General features: G+C 46.6%; 1 protein-coding gene across 1 annotated transcript in view; it reads left to right on the forward strand.

The window, feature by feature from the left end:
* Nucleotides 1-2,507: 2,507 nt before the first annotated feature.
* Nucleotides 2,508-17,578, forward strand: part of KAL1 (Kallmann syndrome 1 sequence) — an 89,515-nt gene continuing 74,444 nt past the window's right edge. Inside the window, exon 1 of the mRNA XM_006835702.1 lies at nt 2,508-2,711. Coding sequence (XP_006835765.1) covers nt 2,508-2,711 — 204 coding nt within the window. The remainder of the gene's footprint in view (nt 2,712-17,578) is intronic.

Consider the following 17,578-nt stretch of genomic DNA (forward strand, 5'->3'; position numbering starts at 1 on the left):
CCTGAATGACTGCTCATGGCAGATCACACCATGGGGGCTGATGGCGCTCTATTACATTATGGAAGAACGTCCAGTCCAGTGTCTGCCAAACCCCTGAGACTCACCATCGAGCTAAGTTGACACATAACAGGAACCACCTGAGTCTGTGTGCTCCTTCCTTATGGCTAGCTGATGCTGACACACACCAACATGCTCAGTAAGTGTGTATGTTGGGGGAAGGAGGGAGACAGGGCAGGAAGATACTGCCTCCCCCACCCCCCACCACCCCCGATCAAGGGAGAATGGAGTCGAGTCCTACGAGGATTCTGGGGACGTAGTAGACACCTGGAGATGCTGTGGCTCCACCCCTGGCAGTTAGCATGGCATCAGGATTAAATGTGAACACACAGCAGTATCCATGATGAAAACAGTCACTCTAGGTCTGTAAACCAGGAAGGCTTTAAACAGGGATGTGTGCTGCTTATGAAATGATTGGAATACTCCAGGAGTGACTGCAGAAGAAGACTGAGTGACCCTCTGCTCACTCTGGGGTCTCTAACACAGCTCTGTGAGAATCAAGACGGTCCCCTTCATGAAGGTGCTCGGCACACCCAGGAGGCAGGAGATGGGGCACTTGAGCACCGAAACGGCATCTCTGCCCGTCCACAAAGGTCCAAGCTACAGAGACAGTGCAGAGGGAACGAGCGGGCTCCGTTCCCGCCTTCCAGTCTTGCAGAAGCACATCGAATGGGCATACCTAATTCAATTCTGGAGCCTAGTGGCAAGGTCACTTGGAAAATGTAGTTTTTCCTTTCTGCTTGCTCCTGCAGACACAATGGTTAAGTGCTGGACTGCTAACTGAAAGGTTGAAGGTTCAAACCTACCAGCTTCTCCTTGGCAGTCTGTTTCTGCGAAGATGTCAACCTGGGGAACCATGTGCAGCACTCCTCTGTCACATGGGGTCACCACGAGCTGGAATCGCAGGGAGGACACCTGGCAGCAGACCCCTGCCCTGCTAGAAGGAGGTTGTTAATTGTGCACTTTTGCGCTTTTCTTTGAAAGCTCAGTCTGTGTCTCTAACGTGGCCATCCCCAGGCTCCCGGTGGGTGACTAGGCGTCACAGTAAACTCAACGCCAAATGGTTTTGGGTCCACATGGTGACACAACAGCTAAGCATTTGGCTACTGCCCTCAGACTACAGCCATTAAAAGCCCAGTGGAGCACAGTTTTCCTCAGAAACTCCCGGCATCACCAAGCTCAGCATCGCATCAACTCAGTGGAACCTGGGTTTTGTTTTCTTCTTTGTAGCCAGGCCTTACTCATCAAATTAAAATGAAGTGAAATGAAATCTCTCCTTCCTCATTCACACCAGTTCATTTCAAGCCCCCAGCAGCCTTTGTTGGGTGGCTTTGTTTCTGTGGTTGTTAAGTGCCATTAGAATGGTTCAGACTCATAGGGACTCTGTAGGTTTTCCAAGGAGTGGCTGGTGGGTTTGAGCCTCCTACCTTGTGGTTTGCAGTCCAGTGTTGATCCTACAGTGCCACACCAGGAGTCCTTGTTGGGTGGCTGGAGGCTACCACATTAACCCAATCAACCCCACTGGGTCGAGTCCGGTGCTACCGAGTACAACGGCTCCATACAGCTTTCTTAGCTGTCGTCTTTATAGAAGTAGATTTCGAGGCCTTTCTTCCAGGAAACTGGAGGGTGGATTCAAGCCTCCAAGTTTCAGGTTAATAGTATAACATAAACTGTTTACGCCCCACCAGGACCTGGCTACCTAACATATATGAGGAGGCTTCAAAAAATCCATGCAACAAAATTCCGTGGTCTTTTAATTCCATTTTTCCATGACCTTTTGAAGCCTTCTCATGTAGGGTATGGCGTCCTGTAGGGTAAACACTGAAGCCTTCTCATGTAGGGTATGTGGTGCTGTAGGGTAAACATTGAACTGCAAGGTCAGCAGTTCAAATCCACCAGCTGCTTTTTATAAGCCCTATATGGGGTCCCTATAGATAGAACCGAGTAAACAACACCAAACAACACCACCATACAGAGTCTGGTGTGATGTTGTGGGATAAACACTTGTCTGTTAACAGCAAGGTTGGCGGTTCAAACCCACCAGCTGCTCCTGGAAACCCCATACAGAGTCGCTGTGAGTCAGATCTGACTGGACGGCGCCTCATAGCAGCAGTAGCAGCAGCACACACGGCGCATCGCTATGGCAGCAGCGCACACGGTGCGTCACCATGGCAACGACGCATCACCATGGCAGCAATGCACACATGGCACATCGCCGTGGCGGCAGCAGCAGCACACACGGCGCACCACCATGGCAGCAACGCACACATGGCGCATCACCATGGCAGCAACGCACACACGGCACGTCGCCATGGCAGCATCGCACACTCAGCACATCACCATGGCAACAACGCACACACAGAACGTCGCCATGGCAGCTGCGCACACACGGTGCGTCACCATGGCAACGACGCATCACCATGGCAGCAACGCACACATGACACGTCGCCATGGCAGCAGCGCACACACAGCGCATCACCATGGCAACAACGCACACACAGTACGTCGCCACGGCAGCAGTGCACACATGGCGCATCACCATGGCAGCAACGCACACACGGCATATCGCCATGGCAGCAGCGCACACACCTAGCGTCGCCATGACAGCAACACACATGGAGCGTCACCATGGCATTGCGCTTCTTGTTCTACGTGTGAGGTGACCCGGGTTCTGCTCCCAGGTGTCTCCACAGAGCAAGCGATGCACAAGAGAGTTGTAAGCTGACAGCTGATCAGACAGTGTTTGGGTAGCTGAGTGTGGATGCAAGGCTGTGAGAAGAGCGTCTTTTTTGCCAAGGGCCTTCACTGTGTGCGTTGGATCAAGGGAGTGGTGGGGTGCAAGGAACAGAGATCCGGAATGGGAGCTGAGCTGGCTACAGTGTAAGGCAGGTGTGCAAAATGTCCTGAAAGATTAGGGTCATGAAACAAGCCATCATTCTTACCCACATTTACCACCGAGTTTGTGCTTGTCTCCAGTTTGGGTTCACTTCCCAGGTGAACCCAAACAATCACTTTAAGGCCAGGGTTTCATGGGAGAGAAGGGTCTCACCATCACTCTGTTTCGGGGGAGAAAGTAAAACAAAATTAAATATCCGAATGAGATAGCACAAGTTCGAGTCTGATTTGAAGATGAAGTAACCCTACTGCTATAGAGTGGATTCCGACACACAGTGACCCCACAGCACAGAACCGCGCCATAGCATTGCCGAGGCTGTCATTCTTTACAGGAGTAGACAGATTCATCAGTCTCCCTCGGAGCAGCCTGTGGGTTTGAACCACCAACCTTTAGGTTAAGCGCAATACTTTACCCACTGCACTACCAGTGATCATTGAAAGACCAACTAGGCGTGGAGCTGTAGAATCATCACTGGACTACAAGACTGATTTGAACCACAAGCTTGGCGATTCAAACCAACCGGCTGCTCCTCGGAAACCCTATACAGGTTCGCTGAGTTGGAACAACCTTGATAGCACTTAACAACAACAATGATGGAATCCTGGATTGTTGCAAGATTGGCAGTTCAAGCCCACCAGCCTCTCCTTAGAAACCCTGTACAGGGTCGCTATAAGTTGGAATGACTCAATGGAATTGACAACAACAACAACAGGTCCTATGATACACACAACTTCCCATCCATCAGTAATATCTCCTCTCCACTTGCGTGTTCTCTATCAGCTTTCTGGAAAGTTAGGACTATCGCTTCTGATCCGTTAATATCGAACGGACCTAGCACAGAACGCCAAGTTGAACGGGGCTGCTAAAGGCTGCCTGGAACTCTCATGTTGACAATGCTGGTGTGACGTGATCTGGCAGGGGCGATGGGAAACGTTCGAGTCCTCAGCAGACTTGGCTCCCCCCGCCTTTTCAAGCGCATCCCGTGCCCTTCCCAAGCTCGGCATGCCAGACACCACACAGACTCATGAGGCTGCCAGAGTCCCAGTCTGCTGTTCTCCGGAAGGGTTTATGATGACACTGGTGTTGGTGCAGCTTGTCATACTGCAGGGGCATGCTTCATGTTCCACACTGGTTTGGACCACACGTCACAGACACACAGGTGGATTTTCTGGAATGTGTGGAGTCCTTCTCTGGTATAGTGGATGAGTGGAAAGGTTGGAGATTCAATTTCACCCTGAAGTGAGTTGGAAGAAAGTCCTGTAGATCTGAAAATTCAGCCACTAGAAGCTCTGTGGAGCACAGTTCTACCCTAGCACACATGGGGGAGAGGGCACCACGAGACCAAGTGGACGCAGGGGCAACTGGTTTACGTGTCTCCCCATGACATTGGTATGGACTTCTCATGTGCTTTGGTGTGGCGCTGTGGGATCAGCACTAGACCGTGAACCACAAGGCTGGCAGTTCAAACCCACCAGTCACTGCTTGGAAACCCAAGTCAGGGTCACTGTAAGTAGGAACCGACTCGATGGCACTTAACAACAACAACGTGGCATTGGTATAGCTCCCCGATGTAAACAACTTCTTAACCCATAAATATAAGTTAGAAGTTTGAGTCAGGCTCAACGGTACCCATGTCAGATTTAACATGGGGGCAAATCGCAAAATCCAGTGGGTCCTGAGATGGATTTATGTTTGAATGAGTGCCAGAGGCTTTTTTGGGAAGGACTCCTGGCCACCCAGCCTGGGAGCAGGGTGGACACTGTTGGGCAGAATTATCCACAACATGATGCCTTAGGAATTGTGTGTGGTCCAGGATGGGTTTGGAAGGGTATGGCAATAAGAGCAAAGCCAGATTTGCACAATCCTTCACAAATCTCAGGAAGGAGGGACATCCTGATCTCCATTCGTGTCCCTGAACAGGCACTCAGGACCCTGGGGCAGGCGCTGGGAGACCCTAGCTGCTATACAGATTACCTTGTGATTGGTCTTCGGGAGATGGTTAAAGCTGTTTAAATCCCCAGAAAGCTGGGGCTGGCAATTGCAATGAAATTATGCAAAGTCTGATCTAATGAAGGCTTATAATTCTGGGCGTTCACTACCTCCAGGAACCGGCTCATGGCTTGAGTTGTTTTGATGTGCACCGATGGAAGCAGCAATCAAACAACCTATTGCATTGGGCAAATCTGCTACAAAAAAAGCCTTTTCAAAGTGTTCAAAAGCAAAGAGTTCCAAGGTGTCCATAAATCCAGGCACAGAGCAGAATTTCCATTCCTCCTATGCTTGTGAAAACTGGACAGGGAAAACGGAAGAGTGTAAAAGAATTGATGCACTTCAATTGCAGTGAAGAATACTGGTGTACTGTGGGCTGCTAGAAGAATAAACAAATCTGTCTTGGGAGCAGGACAGCCAGAATACTCTTTAGAAGCAGGATGGTGAGACTTTGTCTCATGTACTTTGGACGTGGTATCAGGAGGGACCAGTCCCTGGAGAAGTATATCATGCTTGGCAAAGTAGAGGATCAACAAAAAGAGAGGAGGGCCCCCAATGAGCTGGATTGCTTGACCAAGGGGCTGCAACCGTGGGCTTAAACATAGCAACACTTGAGAGAATGCTGCAGGATGAGGCAGTGTTCAGTCTGTTGTGCATAGCAGCATCTAACACTGTGGGAGGAACAGACTAGATGGACATAACCACATATCGGAGCAACTTTGAGTGGTGGATAGGGTGATCTGCCCGAGGACACCCGTTAGCCCATTGCTGTTGAATGGAGTCCAATTCAGTGCCTCCCAGGACTTCCAAGTCTGTCCTTTTTACGGAAGCAGACTGTCAGCAGCATCTTTCTCCGCAGGAGCAGCTGGTGCATTGACATTTTAAGCAGCAGCTGAGTGCTCAACCAAGGTGCTACCTGGCTCTTTTTGATGTTGTAGGAGGGGTTAATCTAATCCAAAGAAGGAGAGAGGACCCTTTAGAAGCCAACGGGAGCACAAGGCTGGGAGAATTGGTTTGCTGTGTGTGTTGCAGTTAGAAACCAAGATAATTGGAGTCATGTCAGCCTGAACCCTCCAGGAAGCTGAGACCTTGTGCCCAGGGCTCCTGGGGTTGTCACTAAGGCATCTGCTTGCAGGGCCTATGCCCCCCGACTTACAGAGCCTTGTGGATTCCCATTGCTGTCTCTTTGTTCACCGTGGGACTTGGCTCATTTCATTCCTCCTGTGTTTCTGTTGTTCTTACTGTAACTAAGAGTAGGTGCGCTGTGGATGGTGGCACACCCATCCTTCAGTGTGAAAGCTCAGGCTGCATGAGTTGTTGGTAAGCACTGTGGTTGGAGAGGCATGGTCCTTTACATGTTTCAGGGACAGTCGACTTGTGGATGGCAACGTCTCAGGTGTCCCCTGGTTGGGCTGTGGGGGCATGCTAATCCCTTTTGGACTTGCCACGATTGTTCAGTGGCACTTCTGCCAGCTGCCTTCCAAGAAATTTCATTATTTTGGCAAGACACTCGGGACTGTCACCATTTTTATACTAACTGAGAACTGGAGGGAATCCGTGGTGTTCTTCAGGCCGTACCATGCATAGATTTCAGGAAATGCCTTGTACAAAACTCCTCAGGACCATCGACAGAACAGATCTGCACGTTCCCAGGAAATCTGGGCAGCCGTGAGTGCAGAATCCAGGAATGTTCTTTAGAAACAGCTGCTGATATTGTTATTCTAGACCATGCTTCAAAAAGTTCATAGGAAAAAATGGAATGAAATGGAATGACGTTAAACAGAATTCAATGAAAAATCTCCATGAACTTTTTGAAGCCTTTTCATAGACGTGTGTAAAATGAAAAGGTTGATTTAAAAAAAAAAAAAAAGGAACCGAAAACGTATTCCATACAACCTGTCAACTTTACAGGCAAAATGAAATGTAAATGATTTACTTGATGTATTTTTTATTATTCAGCAGAAGGTATTTTTTTGGAAAAGCATAATGTCTATCCTGCAAAAAGAGCAAGTCCTAGCCTCTCATTTTTCCTGTTGATCCCGTCTTCTGGTTGCACACACAGATATCCACATCTACTTACTCTTCCAACCATTGTTGTTAAGTGCCGTCGAGTCGGTTCTGACTGAAAGCGACTGTGTACAGGGTTTCTGAGGAGTGGCTGGTGAGTTTGAACCACCAACGTTGCAGTTCACAGCGAGTGGCATTCAAAGCAGTTAACAAGTGGCAGTTCAGAGACCGACTTGGTGGCAGTGGGCTTTCGTTCAGGGATTCTTCAGTCCAATGCCAGCGCTCTGTCTTCGGACCTGGCTGGAATCTGAAGTTTCCTTGTTGCTCACCTCCTGAGTGTTCTCTTCCTTCTAGGCCATTCAAGCTTGGCCCAGAGAATTGTCCCCTGAAGGGTACCACCCATGAGTGGTCATCAGCGCTGGGTCCCCACCCCTGGGGAGCTGTGATTGCTTCATGGATGTGACTCCTGGTTCCTGTCAGCACTCTGGAGTCTGTGACCCACATGGAGATGGTGCATTTTCTACGCTGAATACAGGCATCTAATGACCTGTCTCCAATCACATGAGCTTAAACCCTGCTTGCCAGTGTTGTCTCTCGTAATAAAATTGTGACGTTTTTGTTCCTAAATCTGGAAGGCCCTAAGGGTGGATGAGAAGACGTTGAAGATTCCCTGCCTCTAAAATTCTGCGTTACAATGTCCTACTGCCTTCAGTGTTTCTGGGACCTTAATCAATTGTTGCCTGATTCTACCACATCTTCAACCAGACCCTCCCTACCAGCTCTGTCTGACCTTCCTGTCAACATGTTCCGATCTTCTCATTTAAAGGATAAACACACACACACACACACACACACACAAAAGAATGAAACATTACTGGGCAATGACATCCCTAGCTGTCACCATTCTAGAAATGCTCACATTTAGGCTCACTGGTTCTATGCCTCCTCATTAACATAGACCCTGGGCTTGGGCTTGTAAACAGCCATGGATCGTAAGGTCCTTGACGGTAGAGTCTAGATTCAGCTGCTCTATCACTTGACCTACCCTGCTATGTTGTTAAGTGCCATCGAGTCGGGTCCGACCCATAGCGACCCTGTACAGGGTTTCCGAGGGTGTAAATCTTTACGGGAGTAGAAAGCCTCATCTTTCTCCCGCGGAGCGGCTGGTAGTTTCGAACCGCTGACCTTAAGGTTCGCAGCCCGATTCGTAACCACTACGCTACCAGAGCTATAGCACTGTAGATAAGCACTGAACTGCTAACAGCAAGGTCAGTAGTTCAAACCCATCAGCTGCTCCTTGGAACCAACTCGATGACACTTAGCAACAGCAACATCACTTAGCATGACACTGTAGGAGGCAGAAGTCAGAAAGTTGTTGGGAAAGGAATGAAAGATGATGTAGACGGGAGAATCTGTGACAAACTCTTCCTCAGCTTTCATTGTTCTCAAAACCCTGGCCTCAGGACCAGCAGCTTCTTGGACATTATTCACTATGTGTCGAGGTCCTATGTCGGGTTCTAGCCTCGACAAGGAAGTGTGGGTGTCACGAAGAAGGGAGATCTGGCGGTGAAAGGGATAGAGACAGAGAGAGATGAAATATATACAAAAATTACAGACACACAGATATGATGCAAGCTGGCAGGTAGACAGATCTGCAAACATATTGCCTAGCATTGCCCAGCATTGCACAGCATTGCACAGCATTGCCTGCAGAACTCACTCTACCTCAGCCTTTTATTCTCTTTTTTAGGGAGGGATTTGTTACAAAGGAAGGATGTAATTCACTCAGGGAGGATGTCACAAAGGGAGGATGTGATTAAGACAGGATATGAACTGAAATGTGATTAATCATTCAAAACAGGACATAATGATTCACAGGAACAACTTTTAAGATATTTTCATAGTTTTTTCTTAACAATCTAACATTTTTATTTTTACAGAAAAAAGGTTCAATCAAGCTGTTATATATTAATTTTTAGGCTTAAATGATCTAGAGTAGCGACGTGTGGTTTCTTAAGGATACATAACATAAAGCAAGGTTCCGGAAAGGAGCCAAGCTATCTCTGCACACTTTGCAAACTTTTGTTTGTGAGCAAGATCTCAGGCACCGGGCTTCATTTATCTATACTTAAAATGCTACATTGTTCTTAATATTCCTATATAGTTTCAGGAGGAAGGAGAGCATTTGGGTTAAACTGATTATATTCAGAGGTGGTTCAATGGGGCTGGCACTGATCAACCCAGGGTCTGTGTATGCTGTCTCCAGCAACTATGCATGCCCTGAGGGCTGCCAGCTGATCTTCCTGTGGAAACCTGTGTCCCACCCAAGCTGCTCTCTGCTACCATCCACATGTCACTCTTGTCCTCCTCGCTCAAAGCTAACCACATCTGTGAGCTTGCACAGACATGTTTTCTTCTCCAAGTTTCTTTTCCTTTTCTTCTCATGCAATGCGCTCTGACACCCTGATGCCACGCTGACACTACAGATGGGGGAGAGAAGACTTGGGAGACATTCTAATGCCATCAATAATGGCCTGTCATGTGGTAGACAGTCAACATACTTGGCTGCTAACTGAAAAGTTGGAGGTTTGAGTTCAGCCAGAAGTGTCTCAGAAGAAAGTTCTTGGCATTCTCCTGAAAAGATCTCAGCTCGAGAAGATGCTGTGGACCTTAGTTCTCCTCTGACACATGTGGGGGTTCCATGAGTAGAGCCTACTTATGAAAAATTATCCACTGAGGACGCTGTGGGGCACAGTTCTACTCTGACACACACGGGGACACCATGAGTGGTTATCCACTGAGGACGCTGTGGGGCACAGTTCTACTCTGACACACACGGGGACACCATGAGTGGTATCTACTTATGAAAAATCATCCACTGAGAACCCTGTAGGGCACAGTTCTACTCTGACACACACACGGGGGCACCATGAGTGGGATCTACTTATGAAACATCATCCACTGAGAACCCTGTGGAGCACAGTTCTACTCTGACACACACACGGGGGCACCATTAATGGGATCTACTTATGAAAAATCATCCACTGAGAACCCTCTGGAGCACAGTTCTACTCTGACACACACGGGGTGCATGAGTTGGAATGAACTCGACAGCAGCTTGTTTGTATAAAGAACTTAGCTTTGGTTTCACTCCCTGGCCCCTCTCCGTCTTCCTAGCTCCCTGCCATTCTAGTACCCAAGTCATTCTGCACATAGATCTGGGGCAGCGAGCATCCTTTCAGAGTGTACATGACTCCTTACTGCAACCCAAGGGACTAGATACCTCGCCTTGTTTTCCACAGCCTCTTCTCCGCGCTTCTTGGTCACACATGATGTCTTTCACACTGAATCTTGTCCGACTCCCAAACATAGTCACCACTGCTCAACTCATGGGACCTGATTTTATGGCCAGTGATCCCATGTGGAATGAAAGGCTTTCTGCTCCCGTAAGGAGCTCTGGTAGCGTAGTGGTTACGAATCGGGCTGTGAACCGCAAGGTCAGCAGTTCAAAACTACTAGCTGCTCCGTGGGAGAAAGAAGAGGCTTTCTGCTCCCGTAAAGATTTACAGCCTCGGAAACCCTGTTCAGGGTCGCTATGAGTCGGAACCGACTCGATGGCACTTAACAACCACAACAAAGATTTACAGCCTCAGAAACCCTGTACAGGGTCACTAGGAGTTGGAAGTGACCACGGCACATCACCACCACAACAAAGATTTACAGCCTCAGAAACCCTGTACAGGGTCACTAGGAGTTGGAAGTGACCACGGCACATCACCACCACAACAAAGAGCACACTCTTCTTCTAGCATTTCTTTAATCCTTCATTTATTTGTTGTTGTTGAGTGCTGTGAAGTCGGTTTCAACTCATATGAACCCTGTAGAGGGTTCTAAGGAGTGGCTGGTGGATTTGAATTTCCGATCTAGTGGTAAGCAGTGCTTATCCTACAGCACCATACCTGGACTCCTCTTTGTTCTCATTTATCCCCGGCTTTTCTTTTATAGGTGATTGCACAAGGGTCAGGCATAAAGGACTTCTGCTAGCGTGTTAGTGCATATATGCACAGGTTTATTCCAAACAAAACGTGTGTAAATATGTCTCTGTGATCCTGGGGGCTTGCAGACAAGTTCTCTCAGTAATGCACTTGCCTTAGTCTCATTAGGACACCTTCAAAAAACAAATGTTTCATCAAAACAGTGATTTCTGAGAGGATTCGTGGAGTCAGTTCAATTCAAGGCAGAGGGAAGAGGTCAGCTCACAAGACAGGGCAACTGTTTGGGGAACTTCAGATGTCATTTTGGTAGATTTTCTCAACAAAGGATGATCATAGGGGCTTATTATAAAGAAGTTTTAAGACCATCGAATACTGCATTGTTGAGAAGAAAGCCAGGAATGGAAGACTTTTTTTTCTGTCATAACAGAGTGCAGAATGCTTTGGGGGAAGGGTTAGAGATGGAAACACCACCTTCAGAAGTGTGACCACCTAGATGAGGATACAATGAGAAACAGTAGCTTCACGTTTTGGTGTTTTTGTTTAATGAAGATGTCTATGATATTGTAGCAGTACTTTTGACTTACTCTGGTGTACTACTTTAGGCCACAATATAGCTTTTCCCCCATCTCTCTCTCCCACCCTTGATGGCTAGGGGCACATCACACATGTTGTTGTCATTGTTGTTTACTGCCATTGAGTCGATTCCAACTCATAGCGACCCTGTATAGGGTTTCCGAGGAGCAGCTGGTATGCTTGAACCGCTGGTAAGCTTGAACAGTTCAAATGGCTTTGCAATCACAGTGCCACATCGGGAATGTTAATTCTCATTTGTTGACTTCACAGATGTTGACATGGAGAGCTGGAGTGTGATGAGAGAGCTGCATGTTTTGATTCAATGAGGATTTGATTTATTTAGCATGCCAGAGAACGAACAAACCTGTGTCAGAAGTACACCAGAAAGCTCGTATGAAACCAGGATGGTGACACTTGCTCTCTCATACTTAGGTTATCAACAGGGACCAGTCCCTGGAGAAGAAGGACATTGGACTTGGTAGAGTGGAGGGTCAGTAAAAAACAGTAAGACCCCCAACAAGTTGACTGGACACAGTGACAGCAGCAATGGGCTCAAATGTAACAGCAATTATGAGGATGGTGTAGGACCAGGCGGTGTTTCCTTCTGTTGTACGTAAGGTTGTTATGTGTTGGAACCAACCCGATGACACCTAACAAAGACAGCCCATAACAATTATGTATTGAAGGAGCTCTGGTGATGCGGTGGTTAAGTCCTCAGCTGCTAACTGAAACGTTGGTGGTTTGAACCCACCAGCTGCTCCATGGGATAAAAGAACCCTTCTCTTTCCTGTAGAGATGACAGTCAGGGGGACAGATGGTCAGTTCAGTCTGTCCTGTAGTGTTGTTCTGACTCACAATGGATCCGTTGGCACCCAACAATCATTATGGGTTGTGTTTCCATGACTGTTGGGATTGTATGAAAAAAATTAGAGTTTGTATAAACCTCATATACTTTAGAATTTATTGTGACTACTCTTGTTGTTTTGTTAAATGCCATCAAGTCAGTTCCGACTCATAGTTATCCTATATAGGGTTTCTGAGAAGCAACTGTTGAGTTTGAACTGCCGACCTTATGATTTGAACGAACCTTTTGGTCCAGTGCATTATCCTGCAACAAACACCACACCAGAACTCCAATTTTAGGTGATGTAATTTCCTTTTTTTCCCACTCGTATGAAAGTGTTCAGTATAAATATAAAGTATAGACTGTTGTGCTAATCTGCCCAAAGGTTAGTTCACCAGTGCCAGATCAATAGCTTCTTTCCTTGTCTGTACATTAGTTCAACAAGGTTGGCTCCCTCTTGCTGGGCTGGGAAGTAGTCCTGTTGGCTGTGATTGCATCATGTGATCACATAACTATTTTGGGATTTGTAGCACCTCAGGCACTCTGGAACGGGAGCCCTCTCAGCCTTAGTAATAATGTAGCAATCTCTTAGAGTTGCAAAGTACTTTTCAGCTAACAAATCCCTTTCAAATACATGATCTCATCAAACCCCTGCAGTCATGCAGCATAAATAGGGCAGGGCTTTATAATGGAACCAATGTTCCCAGGAGCACTGCCATGGTGCAGGGCTGCTAATCAAAAGGTCTGCGGTTCAAACCCACCAACCACTCTCAGAAACCCTATACAAGGACGTTAAATGTCCGAACCCACTCCAGGGAAAACAATAACATGAACCATGCTCCCATGCGTCAAAGTCTGAGTTCAAATTCTCACTAGCTTTCCTCAACCTAGCCACCTTTCACTTTTGTCTTCCAGAAACTGGTAGTACGTAACACTGACAGCCACTACCCATAGCAACCCTGTATAGAGTTTCCAAGGAGCCTCGGTGGGTTTACCAGCCAACCTTGCGGCCAGCAGTCCAGTGGGCGTCCTACAGCGTCACACAAGGACTTCACAATACAGAATTAGAGCGCACCATTTTACATCTTTCCACGGGTTGGTTGTGATCCGGCTTTTCTGAGCATCTATTTATAAATGTTCTCCACAATCTGTAATGTCCTGGTACTCTTTCCATCTCTGCTAATATTTTACCAAGTTAATAAGGAAGGTTACCTTCTCCTATTTGAATTCATGAATCGAGGATCCGTTATCTATTTGATTTGGTTACAACCGAAAAGAAACATGGCCTGAGACCAGTCTCAACACAAGGTTTTCTATCCCTCTGTTTGTCTGTTTTGTGGAGCAGAAAGCTCATCCTTTAGGGTCTGCATTCTCCACTGGCTGTGAGGCGTTCCCTGCTAGACTCCCTACTACTAAGCAGGGGACAGTCGTAGTCTATTTATAGCCCTGGTGTGGCTCTGTAGGGTAAGCACTAGATCTCAAGGTTCTAGCTCACCAGCTGCTCTTGGGAAACCCTATACAGGGAAGCCATGGGTTGGAACCAACTCGATGGCACTTAACAACAACAACAACAATTGTGACTATGACCCTTGTGTGGCGCTGTAGGATCAGCACTGGACTTTGAATCACAAGGTCGGCAGTTCAAATCCACCAGCTGCTTCTCGATAATCCTGTACAGGATCGCTGTAAGTCAGAACCGACTTGATGGCACTTAACAACAACATAGTCTATTTGTGATCAAGTGATTCAGTACAACTCCTAGTCTCTGCATGCCAACCAACCCTAAAACATGAAAGTCCTCTGGGGGACTGTTTGCGGGGGTAGGGGTGGGGGGAAACCATTGAGTGCCAGGTGACTGCAGTAGCTGCTCATCTGAGAACAAAATAGGTCCGAGGGGAGAGGTGTGGTTACAGACTGTAAGAGGAAGGGCGCAGCAGGGTTTATGGGTTGACCAGATGTCTTAGTGTCAAAGCACCTACTCTGGCCTTAACTGGATGGTTGTTGGCTTGTTTGATCAGTGCCCTCACAATACCAAAACCATACTGTGGAAAAATGAGTGTCACTGAAATATCTGGAGTTGACACAAGATGGGAGGTCATAGTTCACAGTAATTTATCTCTCTATGCTGGGAAAGCTGTTTCTCAGGGTGGACTTGATTATTAATAGGGCAGATCCACCGATGGCATTCACTTGTGGACTTTTCAGTGTCAACATAGGAGCTGGTAATTCTTTATCCTGGTGAGAGGAGGGAGGGAGGGGTGTGCTCCGTGCAATAAAAGATGCTGAGCAGGAAGTCCGAATCTGTGGCCTCCGCTGTGGTACGTCAACCCCTCTACCCCTCACAGTTTATTACAAGTGAACTTGTCTCCTGCCATTGTGAAAAGTCCTGTGGGCTGCGCAGAATCATACCCAATTGAGAGCCACTGACTCAGGGCAGAAAAAGACCTGTGATGTGCCATTGAGCTGGTTCTGAGTCATAGCGGCTCTAGGGACAACAGAAGAACATACTACCCGGTCCTGGGTCCTAGTATGTTCGAGCCCACTGTTGCAGCCATTGTATCACTCCATCGCATTGAGGGTCTTCCTCTTTTATTCTAACTTCACCAAACACGATGTCCTTCACCAGGGACTGGTCCCTCCTGAAAACATGCCCAAAGTACGAGAGACAAAGTCTGGCCATCCTGACTTCCAAGGAGCATTCTGGCGGTGTTTCCTCCAATACGGCTTTGTTTGTTTTTCCGGTAGTGCCTGGTTTTGGGTTTTGCCAACATTGTAAATTCCAATGCATTCATTCTTTTTGGGCTGTGCAGCTTTCACACGAGGCGTAGGAGGCGAACGAAAACGTCATGGCTTGGGTCAGGCACACTTCAGTACTCAAAATGACATCTTTACTTTTTAAACGTTTTAAAGAATTCTTTTGCAGCAGATTTGCCCAAGCGAAATGTTTGATTTCTTGACCACTGTTTCCAAAGTAGTTGATTGTGGCTCCAAGTAAGTAGAATGAAATCTGTAAGAACTTCAGTATTTTCTCAATTTCTTAATAGATTGCTTATTGGCCCAGTTGTAAGGATTTTGTTTTCTTGATGTTGAGGCATGATCCATATTGAAGGTTGTAGTCTTTGATCTTCATCAGTAACTACTTCCAGAAAACCAGGTTTTAGCACTTGTATGTTGCAGGTGTTAATAAGGAGTCTTCATCCAGTCCTCATGCAGCACAGCTTGTGGAATTGTTGACTCAGCATACGATTGACTAAGTATGCTGAAAGAATACATCTTTGATGCACGCCTTTCCTGATTTTAAACTATCCATTATCCCATGTTCTGTTCCTCTTGATCTATGGACCGTTTCTGCGATAGTACAATGAAGTGTTCTGGAATTTATATTTGATACAACAATGTTGGTTATGATCCACATGCTCAAATCAGTACCAATGGCTTCTCTGTGAAGCATGGAGCACCCTGGAAATCCTCAGAGCACAATGGGCGGGCAGGGAGGAGAAGGACGTTCAGCTGTCCCTGAACATTACTTGGCTTCCCCATGTGACAGTCGCCTGATCTTTGCCAGTTGTTCCAATCTACCTCTTGGAGCTGTGGCACATGCCAACCCTAGGTACTGCTCATAAATATGTATTTATAAATGTGATCAAATATTAAAAAGATAGCACAAATATATATTGACAATATCAGCATATATAGTCCTGGTGTGCTGCTGTGAGCTAATGCGCTGGACTGCAAAGTCATTTAAACCACAAGGTTGGTGGTTCAAGATCATAAGCTGCTCCTTGGAAACCCTATACTGGGTCGCTGTGAGTCGGAACTGACTTGACAGCACGTAACAACAACAACAACTTATATATACAGTTGTTGTATGCTTTCCCATCTATTCCAGCTCATAGAGACCCTGTGTGACTGATTAGAATTGCCCCGTAGGGTTTTCTACGCTGTCATATGAACAGAACCAGATCTCCAGGTCTCTCTCCTGCGAACCCACTGGGTGCATTGGGACCACAACCTTTCAGTTAGCAGTTGAGCACTTACTTAACTGTGGCATCTCCAGAGTTGCTTTATATTGTACTTCATTGTATATATGTATATCGGTTATATCGTTCATGTTGTTGTTGTTAAGTGCCGTGGAGTCGGTTCCGACCCATAGCGACCCTGAACAGGGTTTCCGAGGTTATAAATCTTTATGGGAGCAGAAAGCCTCATCTTTCTCCCGCTGAGCAGCTGGTAGTTTCGAACTTGCGGTTTGCAGCCTGATTCGTAACCACTGTGCTACCAGAGGTCCTTATCATATAATATATAAATTAATATAGAGAAATTGAAATACTTAAGCAAAAGGTATTCAGAATGTACTGTGGTTGGTTAATTTAAAAAAAAAATAATTGATATCTGCATTCCAAACGATGAGACATGATTTGTTTTCTTCACCAATCCCTTCCCCGCCCTCCATTTCTCTGAATTTTGAAGTTTTTCTTTATTGGGACTACGAGGGAATTATTTCTAACAGTTGTAGTTGTAGAGGATTGCCCTGCCCCGCTCTCATGCTGGTGGCTTCTAATAGGGTTCTCTCCCATTCTCTTCTTGGAGGACAGACTGGAAACCGTCCGAGGATGACATATTCTTTTTATTATTTGGAGAAATTCTGAGCGTGTGTGTGTGTGTTTATAAAGCATAATAGAAATGGGTTATCATGGTTTTTGTTTCTTTTCTCCTGAACTTTTGTTGCAATTATCTTAACAGCCAAGAGCGTTATAAAGACCTGCCACAATAAAGTTTGGCACATTTATCCCTTAAAGATTTCATCTTGTCAGTATAGCCTAGCAATGCCTGCCAGGGAGTTTCCACAGAGGTAGTTTCATTGTCTGAAAAGACAATTGCTGCTGTCATTAATGACATCGTGAGGAGTGTCTTTACACAGTGTTCATCCACAGCCTGTGGAAATGAGGCAAATGTGCCGTGAAGCTAGAGCTTGCATATCCCAGTGGAAGTGAGTCTGGATTAACATATCCCAGTGGAAGTGAGTCTGGATTAACAAGAAGACAGAGGGTTATGTATGGCTTCCATTCAAGTGTCAGGAACATGCCTGGGTTTTCATAAATGGTGTTTGTTTTATAGCAATGATTGGACTGTTCCACAAGTTTTCAAGAAATAGGTTGTGTGTCATTGTGGAGATCTCAGAGGATTAAAACTTAATAGGCACTTAGATCATTCAGA

Source organism: Chrysochloris asiatica, unplaced genomic scaffold (genome assembly GCF_000296735.1).
Source record: "Chrysochloris asiatica unplaced genomic scaffold, ChrAsi1.0 scaffold00018, whole genome shotgun sequence".
Taxonomy (NCBI): domain Eukaryota; kingdom Metazoa; phylum Chordata; class Mammalia; order Afrosoricida; family Chrysochloridae; genus Chrysochloris; species Chrysochloris asiatica.